Here is a 25,500-nt window from a genome sequence, read left to right as displayed (position 1 = left end):
TGACCTTTCACCCAGAGATGGAGCTTCTTTCTGCCCCTCTTCAAACCAGGCTGGTCATGTGACTTACTCCGATGAGTAGAAAGTGGAGAAGTAACATGAGTTCCAGAGTCTATGCCTCAGGAGACTGTGCAGCTTTTGCCCTTTTAGTCTTGGGACCTTGTGACCACCATACTGTAGGGGAGCCCAGGGTTAAAGACTACCTACAGATAGAGGCCCAGCTCTCCAACTGTTGCAACTGAGCCCAATTCACAGCTGACCCTACAGCCAAATGCAATCACATGAGTGAACTCAGGCAAAACCAGCAGAGAACTATCCACTCAAGCCACAAAATTGTGAGAAATAATACATCACTGTTGGTTCAAGCAACTTTGTTACAGTTTGCCATGCAATAATGGACAACAGACCCAATTCGATACCTGGAAGTGGAATTCTGCTGAAATAGAAACTTAAAACATGTGTGAGTTTCTGCACCCAGTTCCAGCATGTGTTGCAAGGGCAACAGAGGTTCTCACCATCAAGCAATTCTCTGACACCAGCTGGGTGTCCTAGAATCCAACTCAGTTCTGACACTGTCTACCTGGAGCCAGTTGCAGATCCCACAGGTTAAGGGCTCGGTTTCACAACACTGCCCAGCCCCACCTTTCAGATGCCAGTCCCAAGCCCACGTTGGCATCTGTGCTTTTGACCAACCAGAGATTCTGACCATTGGAGGTTCCAATGACTCCTTCCTTGGGTTGGATTAAATTTGCTACAGTAGCTCACGGAACTCAAATAAACACTTTAGTTACTATAGTACTGGTTTATTATAAAAAGATATAAATTAGGGACAGTCTCGTGGAAGTGAGGTAAGGGGAAAGGGCATGGAGCTTCCATGCTGTCTTGGAGTCTGCCCCTCTCCTTAAATCTCCATGTGTTCACCAACCTGGAAGCTCTCCAGACCCCTTCTTCTTGGATTTATATGGAAACTTCATTACATAGGCACAATTGATTAAATCATTGGCCATTGGCTATTGATTCAACCTCCAGTCCCTCCCCTGTTGGAGGAGATCATCCAGAGGACATGACTGCCAGGTGTGAGCTGGACCCACATGATCAGAGCATCCTCACCCCCTCCCCATCCTTGGAATGCATGTTTTGCTTGCCTTCCTCACTCCCAGAAGCTGTCCCCAAGGACAGAGCCCTGAGATAGTGACTGCGCACTTGCTCATGTCTGGCTCAGTTGAAATCATCTGGATGGCATACATGATCAAACCTACTTAAAACCTCTGTATAAACTTTTCAGATTTGGCAGGTGGGTACGGAATTCTACTCATCCTGTAGCCACTCAAGACAAGCCTTCTATGTAAGCTGCCTTGTTTGTGAAACCTGCCACCTAGCAATCTGCAGTGGTGGCCCTCTGCTCTCTGCATCCGGGCTGGTTTCAGATTACACCTAGGAAGCCCTGGGAGGTTTCCAACTAACACTCCCCTCTGGGAAGTCAGCAGGGTTGGCCTGAAAGTTCCAACTTTCTAATCACAGGGTTGCTTCTCCTGGCAACCAACCCCCATCTTCAGGCATGGTCCCAAAGTCACCTCATTTACATAACAAAGACACCCTTATGCTCTCATCCCGTAGGAAGTTTTAAGGGTTTTAAGAGATCTGTGCCAGAAAACGAGGACAATGAGCAAATATATATTTCTTATTATAAATCACAATATCTCAATCGCAATGTGGCACTGGTTTTACTTCTGGGTTGCAGGTGAAGGCTGACAGGCAATGAAACGGTTAGTAATAGAGGCTGGGAGAGCAGGAAGGGGTTGCTATTAAAGGCTGGGAAATGGCACTCGGTGTTATGGAGTGATGGAACATTTGCATGACTGCTTTCTGAAGTGTACCTTGTAGCTATGGCAGCAAGGTCGAAGTGTCAACTGGTGCCCTTGAGCTCTGTGTGATAAATTACGTCAAAGTAGAGATGAACTAAAGAAGGAACTCCTCAGTCTGCAAGCAAAACTCAAAGGAGAGGTGAAAGGCCCAGGATATATCAAGATGTGAAGAAAATGATCTCATACTCTAGGTCTCTCCAATGCTCAGCCTACCAGAAGCAGGCTGAGAAAGCTACTCAGCTGCAAACCTAGATCATTTCTTAAGGAAAAGGAAAGATGTTTCAGAGGGCGGAGCCAATAACCCAGAGGCAAGGAGAACAAGAAACCAGGAAAACAGTTCAAAGGAGCAGAAACAAGCCCTCACTAAAGAATATTCTCTGTCACTGAAGTAGGGGGAATTGTCAACATGATCCAATTGGATTTCAAAACTGCTGTGTGCCAGTGACCTCTATGTGCTTCTTGTCTTCCTTGGGTTCTTCCCACTCTTGAATAGGAGTGTTTATTTAATTCATTCATAATTAATGAATTATGGCTGTCTCTGGGCAGATAATTCATAGATTTTTAATTCATAGATAACCAGATTAAGAGTTGCTGTCCCCACGGTACTGCACCAGAGGAGCCTTGTCTAATCCGGATCTGATGGAAACCTCAGATCATGGTCTCAAAGTTTGATGCTGAAAATTGAGTTGGAACTGTTAGGGGGAGGGTGTGAGTATATTTTGCATTTGAAAGGGATGTGAACTATTTTGGCCAGATGGGGCATCTTCGCAAACACTGAAAACTCAACAATTTCTTCCAACCTGCATATCCCCATATCATTCCTCGCATAAGGAGGTGGAGTCAACTGCCTGTGAGCTGCTCTGATGCTTTGATAGGATGTGGTAGAAGTGACCCCTGGAAGCCTTTCAGCCTCAAAAGTCTTTGTAGCTTCTGCCCTTTCCCTCCTGGAGAACTGCCCTAAGACTACCATGCCTTGAAGCGACCAAGGATAGAAGACCATCCCACCTGTGCCAGCTGGGCCCAGTGCCCAATGACACCATCCTCCCTCAGTGAAATGTCGCCTGATGAGTGGGCAGACAAAACCAGGAAAGAAACACCCAATTGACTCACAGAACTGTAAGAAATAATAAACTGGTTTTTTAAGCCACTCAATTTTATGCAGCAAAAGATAGCTGAGCATTTCCTGTTGTTTCAGTGCTTATAAAATTTTAAGAAAGAGAAGATATGCACATTTGATTAAAGATGCATTTAAGAATGATTGTGCTAAATATCATAAGAGATGCAATACCGAATGTTGGGACTTCAGACAGGTGTTGGTGAGGATGTGGAGAGAGAGGACCCTCTTGCACTTTGGTGAGAATGCAAACTGGTGCAGCCACTCTGGAAAACAGTATGCAATCTCCTCAAAAAGTTAAAAAGAGTACTAGCCTAGGATCCAGTAATCACACTATGGCTATTTACCCCAAAAATACAAAAACACTAATTCAAAGGGCTACATGCACCCTTATGTTTATAGCAGCAATTCTTTACGATAGCCAAAGTAGGGAAGCAGGCTAAGTGTCCACTGATTGGTGAATGGATAAAGATGTGGTATATACATATATTGGAATATTATTCAGCAATTAAAAAGAATGAAATCTTGCCATTTGCAGTGACATGGATGGTGCTAGAGAGTATAGTGCTAAGTGAAATAAGTCAGTCAGAGAAAGACAAATACCACATGACTTCACTCATAGGTGGATAAGAAACAAAACAAACAAGTAAAGGGGAAAAAAAGAGCAAGAGAGCTAGCCCGGTAATGGGTATTAAGGAGGGCACATATTACATGGAGCACTGGGTGTTATACACAAACAAAGAATCATGGAACGCTACATCAAAAACTAAGGATGTACTGTATGGTGACTAATATATATCATAATAAAAAAAAAAAGAGCGAGAGAGACAAACCAAGAAACAGACTCTTAACAATAGAGAACAGACAGATGGGTACCAGAGGGGAGGTGGGGGGGGGATGGGTGAAATAGGTGATGGGGATTAAGGACTGCACTTGTTATGATGAGCGCTGGGTGATGAAAATAAAAACTTCAAAAAAATTAAATAAAATTTGGGAGTTCAGAATAAGGAAGACTCAATTTTGTTTGGAAAGATGGGTGAATATCTATAAAGAAGACAATTTTTAAACTGAATCTTGAAGAGTATTTTAGTTAAGGAGAAGCATAAACAGAAATCTTAAGTTTTCTTGGAGAGGAGTCTCTCTAATTTCCCTTATTGATTTATTGAGGTGAGAAGAGTAGTGCTCCCAAAAGGAGTAAGAGGGGGCCAAGGAAGATGGGAACAATCATTCTGGTTTATTAATAGCCCTTCCCTCTGTTTCCAGAAGAAAATAAGAGCTACTCTACTTTGTATTTCAGTTAATAACTAGCTTATCTTATCTTCGTTATTTGATAAGACAAGGTGGGTAAAATCCTCTTTGGGCAGGCTGGCAGAATTTGACACCACCAATGTGGCACTGAGAATCCATAAAACTTATTCTTTAAGCAAACTTGATCCTAGGCACCCACATCAAACACACAGAGAAGTTCTGCAGGAGAGAGATGTGACTCTCTGTTACCATCATTCCATCTCTCATTCCTCACCCCAGGCTGAGAATGCTTGAAGTGCTGATGCCAATTTACAGTAGATGTGCATTTCTTGTTCTTGTTGAAAGAGCTTTTCAACAATGTGCATCGGTCTGAAGGAATCTACTGCATTTCAGTCGTACATGACTTTAAATGAGTATTAGAGATGAACATATCTGTTTCTGTCAATATTGGCTAGCACAAAATAAATCACCAGATATTTAGGCACACCGAAGAATTTGATCATTCAGCCAATATATATTTCATAAGCACCTAGTCTGAGCCAGGGACTGTTTTAGGTGCTGGGGATATATCAGAGAACAAAATGTAAAAAGATCCCTATTCTCATTCTAGTGAGGCTAGAAAAGGATCAAAGGACAACCATTAAAAGGTATATTAGGCAAATAAACCAGAAAATATTTTTAGAAAGTGATAAGTATATGGAAAAAAGGAAAAATTGAACAGAAACAGAGGACTCTGGAGTGCATGAGGGGGAGGATTATGATGCTGAATTGGGTGGTCAGGATAGGCCTGACCGAGAGTATTGAAAGGAGGAAGAAGAGAAACTGTCAGAAATATTTACTTCTCTAAAGGAGATTTTTGCAAGAAACAAGAGAACATATTTCTAAATTTCTCACTTATCCATTTAAAAAATCCCAGAGAATCTTGCATCTCTGGAACTTTAAGAAGCTGAAATGAAATGAAGGGAGCCACTGTGGTAAGAGGAATTACATGGACACAACACCACTGCGTAATAAAAACAACAGCAGAGTAATCAACTGTGGCAAGATGGGAAATAGTTCATGATACAAAGAAGTACTCCAGTTAGAAAATTTGCAGCACACAGTATGTTCCAAGAAAACAAAATGTCATGATAACAACTGCTCCTAAGCTTGATAACAAGGAGGAATTTTTCAGTATCTCAAAGGAGAATGAAGAAAAGAGAGAATAAGGGGGATTCTTCCAAAAATCAAGAAGAAAAAAATTAAGTCACCCAGGAAAAAAAATCTACATCACAATTAGGTTGTCAGACTACCTAAGTCAAAGTGCTAGAAAGCAAGTTAACAAACCACTCTAGAAAAAGCTTCTGAGCCTATACCCATTCAGGCCATTCCTCACACTTGAAAACAACAAATGCATGTCCCCAGCTACTCGAGCACGCAGAATTCTACTACCAAGGTGGTCTTCCTGCGTGAGGCATTGGAAAATCTATGCCAGAACAATGGAGCAAATAAAAAAACAAGTCGTAATGGAGCAATCTTGGTAGAAAGATAGGCACTGAGCAGAAAACTGAATAAAGATGCAGAGATGAATTTAAATGTTTGTTTTCATCGTGTTTTAAATGGTTATAAAACTGATTACTAAAAGATATTTTTAAGTGAATTAAGTGATCACTTTTATTTGTAAGATAATAGAAACTAAAACATGGCATCCATAACCACAGAATTATGAAGAAAAACCAGGATTGGGGGGGCGCCTGCATGGCTCAGTGGGTTAAGTGTCTACCTTCAGCTCAGGTCATGATCCCGGAATACCAGGATGGAGCCCACTTCTCCCTTTCCTTCTGCCCCTCCCCCCTTGAGTATGCTCCTTCTTCCTCGCTCACTCTCTCTCTCAAATAAATAGGATCTTGAAAGAAAAAGAAGAAAGAAAGAAAGAAAGAAAGAAAGAAAGAAAGAAAGAAAGAAGAAAGAAAGAAAGAAAGAAAGAAAGAAAGAAAGAAAGAAAGAAAGAAAGACCAGGATTGGGCTGGTAGAGAGTAAAGGGAAACAGTATTACACTTCTCTTCCACAAGAGATACTTTTAAAAAGTATCTTTTTTTATACTTTTACAAATTTATTGGGGTGCCTGGGAGGCTCAGTCTGTTAAGCGTCTGCCTTTGGCTCAGATCATGATCTCAGGGTCCTGGGATGGAGACCGGCATCAGGCTGCTTGCTGAGCCAGGAGTCTGCTTCTCCCTCTCCCTCTACCCCTGCCCCCCGTCCACCCCCTTACTCCCCTCTCATGTGTGCACACTCTTTCTTTCTTCTCTCAGATAAATAAATAAAATCTTTTTAAAAAAGAAAAAAATACTAATTTATTACTTACTGTAAGAGTTAATTTAATACAGGTCTAGCATTTTCTCTGAAAAATCTAAGTTAACCGCTATTAAAATTGAAGCACAAAGTTTATCTTCTAAATCATTGCTAAAAAATAGCAAATAAAAATAAATTTATACAGCAAAAATGAACAAACCAGGAAAAAACCACACAAATATACAGCAAAAATAAAAAGCATTAAACAGTAACATACCATCCATAACCATTGTAACTTACAAGAAGCACAGCTGAAACAAAGCAACAGAAAAACTTCAAACAATTGAGGTGGCCAAAGGCAGAGCAGATCCCACCAAAAGAAAAGCATTTTAACATCTGATAAGTCAAAATACTTTTTTTAAAAAGTCAAAATATTTTCGTATGGATGAAAGCTATAATCAATGCTAAAGATATAATGAATAATATAGTACTTATAGGAAGCAAATCCATAGAGAGACTGATAAAAATATAATTACATTGGAGGAATTTGACCCACTGCTATCAATTTATGACAGAATATCTAGGTAAAAATAAAGATATAAAAGTGGTTGATAAAATAGAGAACAAATTTATCAATACTTTTAGAATATGTTTGAGACCCAAGAAAATGCAAAATTTAAGTAAGGCAAATAAATATAAGGTAAAAATACAAATATATTGTTGTTGTTGTTGTTATACAATAAAAATTTGCTTAATGTGGTAGGATAGGCCAGAAAGCAGCAACCTTCCCCCAAAGAAATGTGAGATAAATATAATTTTAAAATGTTAATTCATAGCTGAAATCAAAAGTAAGAAAGGGAAATCTCCAGGGGCTACAAATGAAACAGGAATCATCAAAGGAATAAGTGATTGAAGTCTTATGAAGCAACTAGCCAGATCTTAGGGGTAGAGTTTTAATGCTTCCACAGTGATGAGATGGAAGTCAAGGTCCTGAGACTGAAGCTAGAACTGTCTCCCTGCATAAAACAAGCAGCTGGCAAATGGGGAATCCCAGTTGTAACAGGAATAAAGGAAATTCTGCCTGCCTATCTTTGGGCATAATATAGATGGGGTTTTCATCTCAGTTCATGAGGGGGTAGGCAAGGAAAGGACAGAGTTTCCAGTTGCAGATGACATGATATCATATATATTAAAGACACCACCCAAAAAAATGTTAGAACTAATAAACAAATTCAGTAAATTTGCAGGATGCAAAGCCCACTTGCACTTCTATACACTAACAAACTATCAGAAAGAGGAATTAAGAAAACAATCCCATTTACAATAATATCAAAAAGAATAAAATATTTAGGAATAAATTTAACTCAAGAGGTAAAGTATTTGTACACTAAAAACTATAAAGCACTGATGAAAAAATTAAAGAAGACATGAATCAATGGAAAGACAGTCTGTGTTCATAGATCACCGTAATCAATATTGTTAAAACATCCATACTATGCAAAGCAATATACAGATTCACTGCAATCCCAATCAAAATTCCAATGATACTTTCTACAGAAATAGAACAATCCTAAAATTTGTATGAAACCACAAAAGACTGTGAATAACCAAAGCAATCTTGAGAAAGAACAGAGCTGGAGGAATCACAATTCCCGATTTCAAACTATATTACAAGGGTATGTAATCAAAAACAGACACTTGCATCAGTAGAGAAGAATAGAGAGCCCAGGAATACACTCATGCTTGTATTATTATAGACAAAGCATGAAAAACGTACTTTGGGGAAAGGTCATTCTCTTCAGTAGATGGTGCTGGGAAAACTGGACAGTCACCTGCAGAAGAATGAAACCGGATCCCTGTCTCACTTACAACATACACAAAAATCATCTCAAAATAAATAAAAACTTGAAGACTTGAAACCATAAAACTCTCGAAGGAAAGATAGGTAAGCTCCTTGACATTGATTTCGGCAATATATATATTTTTTTGATCTGACACCAAAGCAAGGCAAAAAAAAAAAAAAAACCCAAATAACCAAGTAGGATGATGGAAATCTAAAAAGCTTCTTTCTGCACAGCAAAGGAAACCACCCAACAAAATAAAAAGGCAACCTACAGAATGAAAGAAAATATTTGCAAACCACATATGCAACAAAGGGCTAATGCCCAAAAATACACAGGGAACTTATACAATTCAATAGAAAAAAATAAAAACAAATAATCCAATTGCAAATGGGCAAAGAACCTGAATAAATATTTTTCCAAAGAAGATATACGAATAACCAAGAGGTACATGAAAAGATGCTCAACATCATTAATCATCAGGGAAATTTAATCAAAACCACAATGAGCTATTTCCTCAGACCTGTTAGAATGTCCATTAGCAAAAGAAAAGATATAACAAATGCTGGTGAGAATGTGGAGAAGAGGGAACCCTCCTGCACTGTTGGTGGGAATGCAAATCGGTGCCGCTACTATGGAAAACAGTACGCAGGATCCACAAGAGATTCAAAATAGGATTACCATATGTTCCAGCAATCCCACTTCTAGGTATATATCCAAAAGAAATGAAACCGTTATCCCAATGACTATCTGTACTTCCATGTTCGCTGCAACATTATTCACAACAGACAAGGTTGGAAACAACCTAAGTGTCCATCATTGAATAAATGGATAAAGAAAATGTGCTATATAGAGATAGATAGATAGATAGATAGATAGATAGATAGATAGATAGATAGATAGATGATAGATAGATAGATAGATGATAGATAGATGAGAGACGATAGATGATAGACGATAGATAGATAGATAGATAGATAGATAGATAGATAGATGATAGATAGATAGATATAGATAAACAGGTAGACAGATAGAGATAGATATTATTCAGCTTCTTAAAAACAAAGGAAATCCTGGCGTTTGTGACAACATGGATGAACCTGGAGGGCATTATGCTAAATGAAATAAGCCCGTTAGAGAAAGACAAATACTGCATCGTATCACTTATATAAAGAATCTAAAAACAAAACAAAACATTCAAACTCATAGAAATAGAGAGTAGAATGCTGGTTGCCAGCAGTTGGGGGTTGGAGGAAATAGGGAGAGGCTGGTAAAAGGATACAAACTTTCAGTTACAAGATGAATAAGGTTTAAAGATCTAACTTATAACATGGTGACTATAGCTAATAACACGGTGCTGTATAACCGAAATTTGCTAAGACAGTAGAACTTAAGTGTTTTCACCAAAAAAAAGGGAAAATATTTGAGGTGATGGATGTGTTAATAAACTCAGTGGTGGGAATCCTTTCACAATGTATACACATAGCAAATCAAAAAGGAAACAAAAAACAATTGAGTCTTAAGATTGAACATTTGAATGTAAGACTATAAACTCGTCCACTAGTACTTAAGTTCCCCGAAAGTAGGAACTTCTTTTTGTTCAACTCTGTGTCCCTGGCATCTAGAAAACATTGGGCATCTCAAAAACAAGTATTTATCGAAAGAATGAATAAAAATGAGTGAAACAAAAACTATGTCAAGTCCCAGGCAGTATTCAAAAATATGTAGATAAAAAACACCTAGGTACAACTGTAAAACACCACAGACCAAGAGAAATTTTAAAGGCACCAGAGAGGAAAAACAGATTAACGGTGAAGGAATGCCAGTTAGACTGACAACACACTTTTTTAAAACAACCAAAATGTAATTAATTTCTTCAAAATGCTGAGGTGAAATCATTTTTAATCTCAAGCTATATGCCCAACTAAATTATTGTTTGAGAGTAAAGAAGAAATAACATTTCAAACATACAAAGGTTGTTAAGAAAGTTCATTAACCTCAGCTCCTCACTTCAGGAAGAAGGAAACAAAGTCACAAAGAGAAATCAGGTGCAAGGTTCAAAAGTGAGCAAAGAAATTGTTGAAACACCTTGCTAGATTTAAACAGGCATTAACTGCAAGTAATAACAGTAACAGTGAGGTTGAATACGTGGTAGGACCAAAACAATAAACAGCAATGTTTTTTAAAGATAGGGAAGTTCAGAGAGAAATTTTCTTCTATTACACTGGATGAGAATGGAGAGATTGACTTTGGACTTTTTAGCAAAATCCACTGGTGAAACAACTGTATTGAAATTTGGAAAATAACATGTAAAAGAATAGGAACAGATAACTTCTAAACCCAAAGGCCAGAAGTGAGGAAAAACATGAAAAAAATAAAACCTGATTAGACCAACAGAAAGCAATGTTAAATGACAGCAGTCTAACAAAGCATTGCATTGTGAAGCAAGGGCAAGTGAAGACTGTCATGGACTGCTGATGGGCAGAGAGACTGGAACACCATTTCTGGAAAGCAATTTAACTATATATATCAAGAGCCATAGAAGTGTTCATTGCTTATTAATTCAACTTCCTGGAATTTATCCTAAGGGGGAGAAGGTCAAGATGTGGAAAAATATTTATATAGAGAGATATTCATTATACCATTATTTATACTTGTCAAAAATTGAAAATAGTCTAATGTCTAAATGACATTGAGTCATTAATTGAGTTTTAAACTATTCAGTCATTATTTTGTGCCCAATGCATATTGAATAAAGTAATCATGATATAATTTTAAGTGAAAAAAAGCAGAATAATGAAAAGTAGTTGATATCTACTGAGTGCTAAGTATGATCAGTCATCATTCTGAGCCTTTGCTTACATTAACTCCTTTAATGCTCATTACAGCACTTGGAGGTTGCTGCTATTATTATCATCATTTTATAGGTGAGGAAACTGAGGCATAGGCTTAACTTGCCCAGGCTCAGGGGGCTAGTAGGTGACAGAGTTCTGACTCATACCCAGGCAATCTGGCCACAGTGCTTGAACTCTTTACCACTGTGTTGTCCTATCTAGATTCATAAAAATATGCACAGTGTAAGGCCAATTGTGTTTGTGTGTGTGTGCATGCAAAATATACCTTAATTCCCAATGTCAATGGGTACAAATAAGTGGAGGGATTATGAATAATTTTTAATGTCCTAACACTTTCTCCATTTTCATGATTTTCTTCAGTGAAAATGTTGACTCTTATAATCAATCACACAACCCTTCATGTAAAGGATAGAGCCATCTGCCCATTTGACCACCATTCTATAATACTATCCCAGTAGGATGTTTGCCTCCCCAGTACACCATGCAATTGTACTCACATGTAAACCAGTAGATGGATAATCTAATGTGGTGGTCCTTAAACTTCTTTGGGTTGTGAACTTTTTGAGAACCTGGTGGACGTTGGGTCCCTTCTCCACCAAATGCATGTATCTAATAAATTTCAGGAGATTCACATATTCCCAGTAGCCACTTATAGACCCAAAGCCCCTGCCCTCTTAAGAACGACCCAAGTTAATGTGCCTCGCTTTCTCAGCAGCTTCGACTACCTGGCCCACTGCGAAGAACAAGGAAGAAAGCATCTCCCGTGTTTCTCTCCCTGACTAAGGTGTCTTTGACCCGATGATCCTTGCCAATGTCCCTGACCCTGTCCCCACTTCTGGGTGACTGGGTGCTGAAGGGACCAAACAGTAGAAATTCAAATCTATCAATATAAAAAGTATGGCCGTGGTGATGCAGCTGGGGTCTTACAACATATGAGAAGAGAGTAGTAGCTCACGTCAGGGGCTGAAGGGAATGGGCTCCAGGACAGCCCCATGTGAATCAATATCCCCTTAGAGTAGGTGTGGAGAGAAGACAAGGCATATAATAAAAAAATAAGCAGAAAGAGAAGCTACTTTATTTTGCCTCGTATATTCTTGATGAGAGACAAAGACTTATATTTAACATCTAGAAAAGTCAAAACATGAAAACACAAAGGATAAAAAAGAAAGCAAATACAAAGGATAGTCACCACTTTGGTAAAAATGGGTTTTAATCCAAATATAAATTAAGATATAAGCCCTTTCCTGTTAGGCTGAGGGAAGTATTAAAGGTGAGAAGGGTACATAAGTCAGAGGGGTGTGTTGTACATGAATCCAAGGTTAGAGAAACCTTGGAAGAAAAATTGCTCAGGTTTTCAGTTTTGCACAGTTCCAAATAGAGGCTACAAGGGAAGGTGCTTCGTGCCCTGCCTGCTGGAGCATTAGGCAGAGCCATATTTCTGAGCATACAGATGAGATGTTATAAAATTCATGCCCTGCTACAGCTCATTTACTTTATTCCTTGGGATTCCCCATAGGTCCTCACCCAAAGCATAGAATTCAACAAGCTCTGTTTCCTGACTTCCTAGCCCACAGAGAATTAGGAGAGAGGGTTTTGAAGCAAACCCACTAACAGTCATCAATTAAGAGCTGAGAGGAGAAGTGCCAAAAAAACCAAACCAAACAAAAAAGAATTAGGAAGCATATATAGCAAGCCAGTATGGACCACGTGGCATGAGGGCAAGCTCATATGCCCCAGGAATCCCCAGCCTGATAGCTATTTCCTAGCCCAGGGTACAGTCATTTACATGCATCATACTCCCCACTTGTCATGAAGAAAGTGTTCAATTATATTTAACAAAGTAGGGAATATCCAATGCATTCTAAGGTTGTGTTTGCTTTCAAACCAAAACGGAATAAAATAAAACTTTAAAATTGGGCCTTAAAAGGCAGCCCTCAACTATTTGAAGACTTCACATCTCTAGAATACCCTCTTGCCTTACAAAGATATAAGGTAAAGGAGACGTTACTGTTATTACTCCGGGCGATTTCACAGATCAAATATCAAACTGCAATCCACCTGCGGGGAGCAATGTACTAACCAGTATGCACGCTGTTAATACGGGACGGATCAACTCATCAGCAACTCAGGAGGAAATGTGTGATGAACGAAATCCACTGATTTCCACTGAGGACACTGAGTAGAAAGCAAAAGCCATTCACTGAGAACGAGGCAGGGAATCAGGTTCCCATTCCCCGAGCTCTGCACGGAAAGTAGCCCCTGAACAGTGACGCTTTCTCTATGTGAAGTCTTTTCTTCACTTGCTCTGATGCACGATGACACAGAGCATAGAATCTGAGAGATGAGAGAAAGTGCACTTCACTTCATTATCGGATGATTGGCACTGGAGCTCAAGTCACACAGGGGATGGAGCCACGGGGGAACCCACAATGTCGGCCCCGTTTCTGCACCTGGGTTGCTCCTGATGCTTCTACAACACTCTCGGTCTCCCTTCTGTCATGCTGAGAATCACTGGACAAGGGGTAGACAAAGTACCCTAGTCTCTTCCTCCTTCCTCCTCCAGTTCAACTACATGCAACTCCGGTCCCCTCCCCAAGAATATAGTCATTGGGAAGAGTCTAGAAAGAGCCTCTCTGTGTGGGCTTTCCATCATTCCAAACTGCTCTCCACGAGTCAGTGGAGGGGACTTTACTGAGCCCTACTCTGTACCCATGGATACCAAGAAGAAAAAAAATAGTGTTCTGCTTCCAGGAGCTTCCTTGAAGCCTGAAAAAGTGTACAGCAAAGATGAATGTGACAGGCATTCAGGGAAGAACAAAGGAGAGATCAGTGCTGCCCCAGCCAGGGGCAAAGTTTCTTAGTGTGAATATGAGCTTTGAAAGATGAGTAGGACTTGGCTTGTCCTTAAGTCTAAATCCCAAATTCCTTATGGCAAGCAGGGATAATTCCTGGCCTCGGCCTACCTCCTCAGCCTCGTCTCTCTCCATAGAGGCCCTTCTAGTCTATGCTCAGTGCAACCCAGCAAGGCTCTCTTAAGGCGGCAGGCGCTTTCTCACCCTGGGTCCCTGCAGAGTGGGCTCTTGCTGTCTCAAGCAGCCTCCCTCACATTTGCTTCCCTCTGCCTGTTTTATCTTCCTTCTCCTTCAAGTCAGCTAATGCCCCCAGCATTCCTCTTCTCAGGGTTCCTGGAGGGCCCGTGCTCACCTCATCAGAGGAATGAAGATCGAGTAGGAGGAACGACAGAAGCAAAGGTTGGGGAGGGATGGGATGAACAGGGGAGGGGGAAGAGAGGAGGGAGAGCCATTTGACTTGAGCAGAAGGTGTCCTTTGGATAAGGAAAGCGATGCCAAATTCTTACGGTTTTATTGGGTGCAATGTGTGACGAAGAGACTGAACCAGCTTTATTAAGGAGCCATTAAAGACTCCTGAGCAGGGATTCCGCAATGAATTCTGAGCAGAGATTCAGTGGCACGATCACCAAGAGCAGACCCCAAATATAATCAAGCACCACGAAGAAGGAGAAAGAGAAATACTCAGGATCACCTCACTAGCCAGCCTTGTGATTTTGTCCAGATGAAATACCCTCTATTTAAAACAAAGATAATAATATCTCCTTCGCAAATGCTAGTGAGGATTAAATTAAATAATACAGCCTGAGGAGATGCTCAATGGCCAGGAGCATTACTAATATGAACATTCTCGAATCCCGAAAGGTGCTGGGTGTTATTTGTGGGAGTGCCACAATCGCAATTAGATCCAGAGACACTCAGCGGGGAGTGTTGGAGATAGGGAAGACTTAGAGGCAAAGAGAAGAGAAAAATGATGAGAAACAGGAAGAGAATGTGCAAAGAAAAAAACAACACATCACTTTAAAGCCTTCACAACAAAATGTACCCTCTCTTCATTTTCCTCTCCGATGTTACATTTTGCAGCAGTGTGGCAATAACTTCTGCTGCTTTATAGTACATTCACAATAAATGGCTTCTGAGCCTGATTTACAACCTCAGGCAAGTGCAGGCATTTAATCATTCCAGCAGCTGTTCAAGGTTCTGTACATCCCCATTCAGGAGCGATTATCTAGGAACCATATTTAAAGGGTAGGAGAGCTGGTGGCTTCTTCAAGAGCTGCGTTTCGGGGCTCAGGGATTGGGGGGTTGGAGTGTGGGCAAATGCCAAGGGGCTTCCTTCTCCGCGCTACAGTATCCTCCTTGTAAAGGGGATCCGAAGATGCTTCCTGGTTTATTGAGACCTGGGGAAAGTGGTTAATCACCCAGGGAGAGCTTCGCGTTGTACAGGAAAAGGCCCCATCTCTTGCCATGCGCTCTTTGGAGAAGTCAGCTATACTTATGAGAAAATCAACAGCAAACGCAGCATACAGGCAACACCACACTTAAAAATTGCCCTTTCTCTGGGTCCTCTTTTACTGACCCTGGCCTTTGCAAGAGCAGACACAGGTCATATCCCGACTGCAGCATGATTTCAAGTCAAGGAATTGAGAGCAAGCTCAGCGTTGGCTGCTTTATCCGGGCGTGCTCTGGAAGGAAGACAGTTATTCTCCAGGCCCTTAAATTTCTAGCGATCGGAGGAGACTTTTTTATCTGCAAGGTAATGAGGGCCCTGTCTTTTAAACTCCTGGGCTTTTAAGTGTGAATTTGGGAGGAACAGCTGGCCTGGAAAGATAAGCTATCGATAAAAGCTGGCTCTCCCCGTCCTTGTGGCCCCTTCTCACCACACAGCTGCCCAGCTTTTATAACATGCTGCGGAGCCCGGTGACGTGGGACCCGTCTCCAAGGGCCCGCCACCCAGCTAGGCAGGGGCCGACGCTGCTGCGTTCTCTCCCAACAGAGACCCTGCTCCATCCGTCCGGGAGACGGTTCTCACAGGCAAGCTGGCAAGGGCCCGAGCTCCACCACAAGGGGATGGTGGCTGTGGGCAGAAGGCCGCTGAGCCCCCCGGACGAAGTGGAATTAGCGTGGAAGTGCTGGAGAACGTCCAATAAGGAGTTTCGTGGAGGACGAAGGGGATTCAAAAGAAATATTGGAGGAACTGTGAGTTTGAGCCACATGACAAGCCATCTCCTCATCCAGGGGGCCGAGGAAGTGACATAAACTCGCCTCACTCCCTCCCCTCATCAATCACCGGCTTTTTAGGAGCACATAACAGAGATATAGCCCATTTTATAAGAGCTTTCAACAGAATGAGGAATCGTATCTTGGGCGTTTTAGACTCTGGATTAGACGGACACAAGTGGGAAAACCACGTGGATGACAGTCAGGAAGGGAAATGGCTCCCTAGGTGCCAGACCCCTTACTGATCTAGCAACTCATTTCATCGTCACAGCCCTGCAAAGTGCATGTGATCATGACCAGACAGGGAGGAACCCGAGGGTTAGGGGAGGTACGTATGGTACCAAGGTCACAGAGCTAGCAAACTGTGGAGCTGGGGTTCTGTGTGCTGACGGGTCATCTCCATAGGACACTTGTCTCAATGCAAGCGGTGGGTCGAGCCTTCAGTCACTATCTTAAGCCAGGCTCATATTGACACCCCTTTCGGTAACATATTCCAAGCAAAAACCAGATTGTTTTATGGAGCTGGGATTGAAAACAACAACAACAATCAAAGTTGTCGTCACTGTTAACCACTGTCAAAGAATTAGGGAAGAGAGTGGATAGGATTTTCAACATTTAGTTTGCCAGGTGTTTGTGAGATTAGAATATGTGGCAATAGGATTTGCCTGCTGAGCTATGAGGTCCTTTTTAAATCTTTGGAGACCTGGAAGGGCCTGGTGTTAGCTTGCTTGCTTACTGATCCCTCCCTGAGAGCCCTCCTGAATGTCTGACTCAGTGGCCCCCAAATTTGGCAAAAGAGTTCGGTCTGAGATCCCTCCTGTTTTAGCCCCTTCCCAGCAGTGTGATCTTGGATAGGTTACCTAACCTCTCTGAGCCTTAATTTTATCATCTGCAAAATGCGGATATTAATAGTGTCTACACAGGGGCATTACTATCAGCCACATGGTTAGCTCCTGGCAAGCAAGTTTGATTTGGTGGTTGTAATAACTCTCCTCAGTTCATTTTTGCTCCTTTCCAAGCTCGTGACAATTGGAAAACCGATCACTACCAGAACAATTCCAGGAATGTATCTGCGGGAAGAACAGACAGTGAAATCTTTTTCTGGAACCTCTCTCAATAGGCTTTAGGATCTGGGGAGGAGGGTTACCTCCTGGCCCTGGCGAGAGACATAAAATCCCCTTGGCCTGCCTCATCTCTTCTCACCTCACCAATGCTCGGCATGGATTAGAAATGTGTCTGTCCCCTTTTGTGCCACAGTTCTTAAACTGACGACAGTCAAATGGAATGAGGCTCAGACCCCCTGCTACTTATAAAAAGCTCTTCCGTGCTCTTGCAAAAGCTAAAGGTGAACCTCAATCAACTGGCTTATTTATAGTTTGAAGAGTTATATCCCACCTACTGCCTCGGGGTTTTAATCAGAAGAAAGAACCTACTTAATGTTCATCTCCCACTGCCAAATCACACCACAGAGCTGCCGGGACATTTGCCACGTCAGCACTTTGGAGGTTGCCACAGGTCAGCAATAAGCCATGACGTTTGAAGGAGCTCGCTATCTCCAGTATATCCATCAAATAAATTACTGCCTGGCATGAGGGGACGAGAAGCAGCTGAACGCCTTCCCAGAAAAAAACCAGGGAGTGGAAAAGCACCCGTCCCTAAGAACAGACAGCTTCCAGCTTGTTTTCTACATTATAAAGTAAATATGACAGTGTCCTTGCTTTCAGAATTGGAAAGGTGGGAAGGTCAAGTACCCTGTAGCCTTCATCTTCCCATCATTGAATGCCTGGAGGGACTCAGGGTGGGGGACTGGTGTGAGAAGCTGTCCTGGGAGCCTGAGCTCAGAACAGGAATACTCCTTCTGGACCCTCAGAAGCTGTTTGGGATGTTTATTGAGAGCATGAAGGAAGGAATGAGGCTTGGGTTCATCCCACAGAAGAACGACAAGTGTGGTCTATTGGTCAGCACCCCAGCTGCTTTTATATTTGCTCAAACTAAAGTGATAAGTTCTTCTCTGCTTCCTTTCCTCTTACTCATAGTGAGGACTAGGCAAACCCTTGACATTGAGCCTCCAGAATCCTCTCAACTTCTCACGCACCCAGCTTCTAATGCACATTCTTTACTGTCTGAGCCCCACTAGAATGCACGCACAAGGAATGGCTTCACTGTGTACCCCGAGCCTCCCAGTGCCTCTCGGCAAGAGGAGGGAGCTGAGGACAAGGTGTGAAAAACCTGGACTTTGGACCCTGGAGCCACACTACCATCTAGCAACATACCAGTAATTCAGATTTGGATTGTAAGAGGCTTTGGAAACTCCTGAGTTCAGTGTAGGAATGAGGTCATAGCTAGGGCTTAGCGAGAAAGCATAGCCTTTATGTTCAAACAAAACAGGGAAGAATTCCATCCCTTTATATATTACCTATACACCATATAGATCCTTGTGCGTTTACGATAAGGATTAGGAAAAAAAATATATATATATATATATATAACATTTGGCACAGAGGTACTTAACAAAGGGTAGTTATTGACATTGGTGTTAGGACATTTCTAGACACTCCCCATCAGGGGTTTTCAAAGTGGACTCCAGCTCCCCTAAGGACTTTGGAAATGTGAAGGTGGACTTTTCAATTGCCATAGTGCCTGGGAGAGGGGATACTAAACATTCCACAATGCTCCACAGTCTTATGCATTAAGAACCAAACAGATCCAAACAGCCGTTGTGCCCCTTTTGAGAATCACTGCCCCTCAACCTCAGATCCTGTCCACTGTGACTCACCGCACTCATCCACACACACGTCCACCGCCAGCAAATCCAGTTACAGGCTTTCAGAAGCTGTGTGGATGTTCTGAAATATCTAATCACTCAGGGGCTGAACAATTGGCTCCAGATGTCTTTGGAGCTTGGAATTAGAAGCTCTGAGTCTAAGTTTTCCCATTGATGAGTCATTTAGTTCCTTGATTAGAAAGTATCTTCTCCTCCTCAAACTTCTTCTTTGTCTTCTGTCCCTTAGTGATATGCCCCAAATGATTAATGAGCATTATCTCAGAAAATGTGCATGGGAATGCTTGGGAATCATAAGGTTCTATGCAACTGTTCGAGTATATAGATATTCAGTCTCAGGTACTTTAATGTAATTGACTAGGAGCCAACTTAAGGCTTTTCTCTTTTGAAATCTGATTGGCCCAAGAAGTGCCTTGCTGAGCTATATCAGAGCCTGAGGCACAAGGAAAAATCAGTGACCTTATGCTACCTTCTTTAAAATTTTGACATTTTGTTCATGATAGATTTTTTTGCATTAATTTTGATTTTAAAATATTATTTGAAGAAATTACTTCTTTTGATTACTGAGTGCTTTGGTGCCCCCTTAAATTTTACACCCCAGGGAAATGTCTCAGTCCCTCACCCTTGTGCTGAAGTCTTGACTCCCTAGCCTTCCATGCAGTTGGTTGAGCTTCAGTCCAAATCTTGGCCCTTGTTCTGTATGGTAGGGAAAGAGAGCCTACAAGATTTATTGCCTTCTTGTAATAACTGTATATACTTGAAGGTAGAAATCCAGTTGTCCATTGGTCCCCTTTATGCTCTACTAAATTGCCCTAACTCAGTTCTTCCTTCGGGTGCCCCAGCTTCCTGAAAGAACCAACTAATTTTCAACCTGGTTGCTAGCTTCTGAGCTTTTTAATTGTGAGAAAGAAACAACACACTGACCAAAGAATGTCCAATGTCATTTTATATATTATGACTTTCAACGTGTTTCCAATTATTTTTCTCCCATTTAAGTAGTTGGGGACTACCTGGTCTATACCGAGCACTAACAGATACTATTGTAGTCTATTGTGGGGCTTTTATTATCTGGATCCTCCTTCCCAAATGTCTTTCTTATAACCTGAGAATGTAGTAAACACTATAGGGAGGGACACTAAGACCAGATGATTTCTCAGAGCTCCCAGCCACAACTGAGCTACCTGAGAGCACTTTGAAACATGGCGACTTGGGGTCTTCGTTGCATTTTTTATACTTTTCCAGGTGAAGGAAAGTTGGTCATGGTTCAAATGCTACCATCTGGATTTGCAAAGTGCATCTCATGACCCAGTATCCTAGATATTTGCCTGATTGGAATTTCTTTTTCTTAAGAAATAACTGCCATTTGTTGAACACCAACTAGCGTTAATGTATGATCATCATCACCCCCACTTTAGGTGAGAAACAGGGTAATAAGAATTTAAACAACTTGCTCAGAATCACATTGCGGGTGGGGAGGCAGCTAGGATATGAAGCCGGCTGTCTGGCTTCAGAGTTTCTGGGCGCATTTAATCACTGTTCTATTCCACCTCTTGGACACCATCAAGGAGAGCAAGTGGGGTTAATCCTTGTAACAGCTCCACATGCCAGATATTATACCCATTTCCCCTTAGTGAAATGGAGCCTCCAGAAAGTAAAATAACTTGACCAAGCTTAACACTTCTTTAGCTGAGTATGGGCATATCAGGCTGTATGACTAGGTACAAGTATGTGAATCAGAAAGAAACAAGAAACAAATTTATTTTTTATCAGATCTTAAGGGGCAAACTGAATTTAGGTGAGAAAGATCAAAGGACTCGTTGAGCAATGGTGTCCCCCTACGTCTCCAGTATACACCTAGCAGGTGAGCTGAGACGCAAACTCTGCTGACCCGGAAAATGCCAGCTTCATTTTATGAATAACTATGTGAGTGCTGATTTCATCTAACTCATTTCAGTTCACTGGGGCAACCTCAGGAAATACAGAAACCACACAGCCCTCCGCTGAGGCCCGATTTCTGGAGGAGGCCAGTCCATGCTTGAGCCCAGCGCTCCTGCCCTTTAGTTGGCACACCTCACCCAGGCTGACAGAGCCCCCCGCGTGCCTCTGGAGGACAACGCTTCCTGTCGCTCACCGCTCTGCACTTTTGTTCATGCTGCCTGGGCTGAGATGAATGAGATTTACATAGTTTTAATAAATATTAATAACCATTTTAATCTCAGTAAACCTTTCATACGAGACATGCAAATCGCTTCCCAGTCATCTTAGGAGCCCAATGAGAGTGAAGTAATCATTTTGCAAAGCTGTGCCACTCTTCCAGGCCTTTTGGGCCCCATTTAGGCTGGGTCTGTGTGACAGGGAACATGTTTGGGGAGAACACAAAGAGGTACTTAGGATGGGCATACAGGCAGACCGCACTCACTGGCCCATTTTCATTTTCAGGTATTGTACTCCTGTCTCTATATTTATCTATCTACCATCTGTGCTTGATTATTTTTGTAGTGGGGTGTTTTATAATATTAATAATAATACCAGAAGCTCATATTTATTGAGATTTTTACCGTGTGCCAAACAGTGAGTTGTGTTCCTTAAGTGCATTTTTTTCATTTGATCCTCCTAGCTGCAGTATTAGATAGACATCACTATCACCCCCACCTTACAGATGAGACAACTGAGTCTCAGAGAGGTTGCTTGTCCCAGGTCATGTGACCAGGAGAGCACGTGACAGTACCTGGGTTCAAACAGAGGTTTGTTTGCTTCTAATTATCTTTGGCTCTCAATGGGCTAGCCTGATCATTTACCTTCTTGTTGAAACCAAAATATTTGGAACAAATAGTACTGTATAGTTTGAAAAAAATGCCTCAAGTAGACTCAGCCTTTGTGGGGTGGGGGGCGAGGATGGGAGGAAGAGAGGAAGAGAGATACTTCAAAAAGCCTAGTGAGTTAGGCAGCTATAGAGTGAATTTTAAAATCCCTTTCCATCCATCCATAGGATCAGGCTGAATGAGCTTTACATTCATGAGCCATTAGAGCTGAGGTGTCTCAGGGATTACCTAGCTTGAGCTTCTTATTTCACACTTGAGGAAACTAAGGAATAGAGGACTCTAACTCATTCAAGGTTATCATGATCATAAACATTTGGATTGTTCTCTCGGAGCTTCACTTCTTCTTACTATTACTATTTGTTATTACTTCTTAACCATTTTGAGATACATTCGGACCAAATGCTAATACAAAATAAGATACTTTGCGATGATGTATTTTTTTATGTGTAAATCACCACTTAGTGTCTTAGCAGATGGGAGTTCTAGAACACTTACAACAACTAAGCGCAAATGAAGTCAGCATGATTATTCTCCAGAATCATCAAAATTGTCCTGTTACAAAATCCAAAATATTAACGTGCCATTCTCAAAAGGATGGCTGTTTTCTTCGGGTGTAAGACTGCTGCCCTGTGTTGATGGTGAATTCTCCTATGGTCGATGGGAGTTAGCCATTTGTATGTCTGCACACTGCAAGACAGTGGATTGGGTGATGGGCTCTTTGCTGGCAGGGACGTTGTGTTAACAGAGCAGAAACATGGAAAGGCGTTCTGGCCCGGGGGGCAGAGCTGACCAAGCTCTAGAGTGATAGTGTTAAAACCCTGAAATACCTCTTCAGGATTAAGTTGCCCAATCCCAATTTATCAACCAAAAAATAGCCAGTGGTTCTAAAGTGTCTTACAGTATTATTTTTAAGAGGAGGAGGAATGATATGAAGTACTAAAGGGCCACCCTAGAAATTCCTTTTAATTATATTGGGGAGGGATTCTTTGGTATATTTTTAAAGTTAAACCTGTGTCTCCCCAGGGACCATAAACATTTCCATGAGGATACTTCTGTGAAGACTAAAGTCACAGATGAAGTTTTGGAGATTGACTCGTGCATTCTTTCTCATTCAGATTTATTGATATTGTGCCAAAGAGATAAACATGAAAGTGACAGTCTTCTGCCCTCAAGGAACTTGCAGTCTTGGGAGGAGGCATAAGAAAGAGTACACAAGTAAACACATAATTACAGTGAAGTCAAGTTAAGACAACTCTCTTTCAAGTCAGACTACCGGAGCTCCACACCCACTCCATATTTCACTAGTTATGTGATACTGAGTGAGTTACTTAATTTCTTGAAGTCTTGTGTCATCAAATGTGACATAGAAATAATAATAATATCTTTCATGAAAAGTTCTCATTGGGTTAAATGAGACAATATATACAAATGCTCAGTAGAGTATATGGTCTTTACATTCCTATTGTGAATGCTTTGTGGAAATATGAACAAAGGACCACTACTTAGTGTCTTAGCAGATGGAAGGGTTCAAGGGTGGAGGATACATGAAAACTATTCAGGGAAGAAGCATAAAGATGAGTATGAATCAGTAGGCAGACTGTGTCCAGGATGGTTGGAATTGGGATAAGAAGAGGCTGGTCTCTCCTTTCGGTGCTTGATGAGGCAAGTCCAAAGGCTTGGAGGCACAGAAAAACCTCAGTTAGTCAAGGCAAGACTTATACTTCCTTCCAGCTGGACCAGAGACCAGGAAGGGCAAAGGGTGACACACTGCAGGAGATGTACAAGGTGCATCATAAAGGGCCTTACTTTATTTTGAAGGCCTTGCAGGTCACTGAAGATTTTAATCAGCAGAGTGACACCACAGAATTTTGGAAGGGTCACTCCAGCTGTGATGTAGACCAGAATGGCTCAGAAGAGAGTAGATCAGAGGCAGGGATGCTAGGTAAGAATCTATTGCAGAAATTCAAATGAGAAATGATTAGACCCTCAAGCAAGGCAATAACAATGGGAGCAAAGAGAGGTGACAAGATTCGAGAGGTTCTTAAGAAGAAAGGGGTGGGACTTGGCAACTAATTGGATGTGAAGAGCAAAAGCAAGAAGCAGTTCAGGATGACACTCAGATTTCTGGCTGGAGAGACTGGATAGATGGAAGGGCAGATATAGTGGGGAAGACAGTGCGTTCAGTTTGGGACATGTTGAGTTTGCAGTTCTTTATAGGATTTTCAGGGAGAGATGCATTTCTGGCTTTCAGAAGAAACATAGGATATTAAAGTCATGGAGAGGATCCAAGAAATTATTTATGTGTTGAAAACACTTGATTTAAAGCTATCTACTAAATCCATTTTTGTTGTTTTGGGTTGTTAAAGATGAGAACATGAAAGACAGAATATATGGTTCTTCTAGAAGACCAACTTTCAATTTTATTAAAATAAATGATCCACTCTGATGAATAGAAAAAGGATTTCTAAGATGTCTTACAATTCTAACACTACAATTCTATTGTTCCAAACCACTGCCATGAACCTGGGATTGCCTTTTGATGACGGTAATCTTGTGGCCTTAAACCTTCCTTTGTGGCTGTGTGGACTAGATAGATAGATAGACAGATAGATAGATTAGATAGATAGATAGATAGATAGATAGATAGATAGATTTTTAAATGAAAACCCACTAGTCACACATTGTTTGCATTTTGTAAAAATGAAAGCCATACAGCCCCAAACATGCAGTGAGGACACTTATGAAAAAGAAAAACCAAGTAAAAACACTATCTACATTTACCTACTCTGATCCCAATTGGCTGCAAACAGTAGAAGAATCTTCCTCCCGTAGTGATCACGGGTTTCCAGCACTCCAGGGAACCCATCGATGAGGGCCCTCTTAATCCCGGGATCATCAGCCTTGAAGTTTTTGAACATGTCCAGGTTCAGCTGGCGGTACTGAAAGTACTGGGCCAGGAGTCTGAAGGCATCTGCTTGGTGAAACTTCCTGGCTCGGAGAAATCTCAGGATGAAGGCATCATCTGTACGTAAAAACCCAATGTCAGGCCTGGTGATGATCATGTCCCTGACTTGCTGGATATCCTGATGTAAGACATCTGGATTTTCATTCAGTTCCAGGCGAGCTTTCTCTATAGTCTCTGGACTGAGCCCGGCCTGTAAATGGGTCATCTTGCCTGAATCTCCTTTCCACGTGCTTAATTTCTGATATTTTGGAAGAAGGGAGACTGGTCCCATTCACCTGATGGTCTGCTGAAATCGGGGCCCATTCAACGGATTTGTTACCACCACGCTGCCACAGAAACACACAAATAGAAGGTCTTCTTTCTGTTCTTGGAAAGCAGTAGGACATTCAGGTCTTACGTGGTGGTGGCCATCCAAAAAAGAAGCAAAGCTGAGACCATTTCTTACTGCAAAACAAATGCACACAAGAGAGACAAAATAGTGATGATACAACATCTGGGCAAATTAATTGGAACTGAGAGAGAAAAGCAGTATTGTTCTGTGGGTTTGATTAGATTAGGTCTCTAAAGAATAAAGGGTAAATGATCTTTAAAATGCTGTAATTGGCAGAATTTTATTGTTGACATCTTGAATGCATCATATGCAAATATTTGAAATGTGTTTGGGAACTTTT

The 25,500-nt window shown here is 41.4% G+C and overlaps 1 protein-coding gene across 1 annotated transcript in view; it reads right to left on the bottom strand.

The window, feature by feature from the left end:
• The window catches only part of CLVS1 (clavesin 1), a 165,522-nt gene extending 140,422 nt beyond the window's left edge, over positions 1 to 25,100 (bottom strand). The window contains exon 1 of the mRNA XM_026516426.2: positions 24,646 to 25,100. Coding sequence (XP_026372211.1) covers positions 24,646 to 25,100 — 455 coding nt within the window. The remainder of the gene's footprint in view (positions 1 to 24,645) is intronic.
• Positions 25,101 to 25,500: the final 400 nt, after the last annotated feature.

The sequence above is a fragment of the Ursus arctos genome, unplaced genomic scaffold (genome assembly GCF_023065955.2).
Source record: "Ursus arctos isolate Adak ecotype North America unplaced genomic scaffold, UrsArc2.0 scaffold_6, whole genome shotgun sequence".
In the NCBI taxonomy this organism is placed as follows: Eukaryota; Metazoa; Chordata; class Mammalia; order Carnivora; family Ursidae; genus Ursus; species Ursus arctos.
This window is presented reverse-complemented; position numbering and strand designations above follow the sequence as displayed.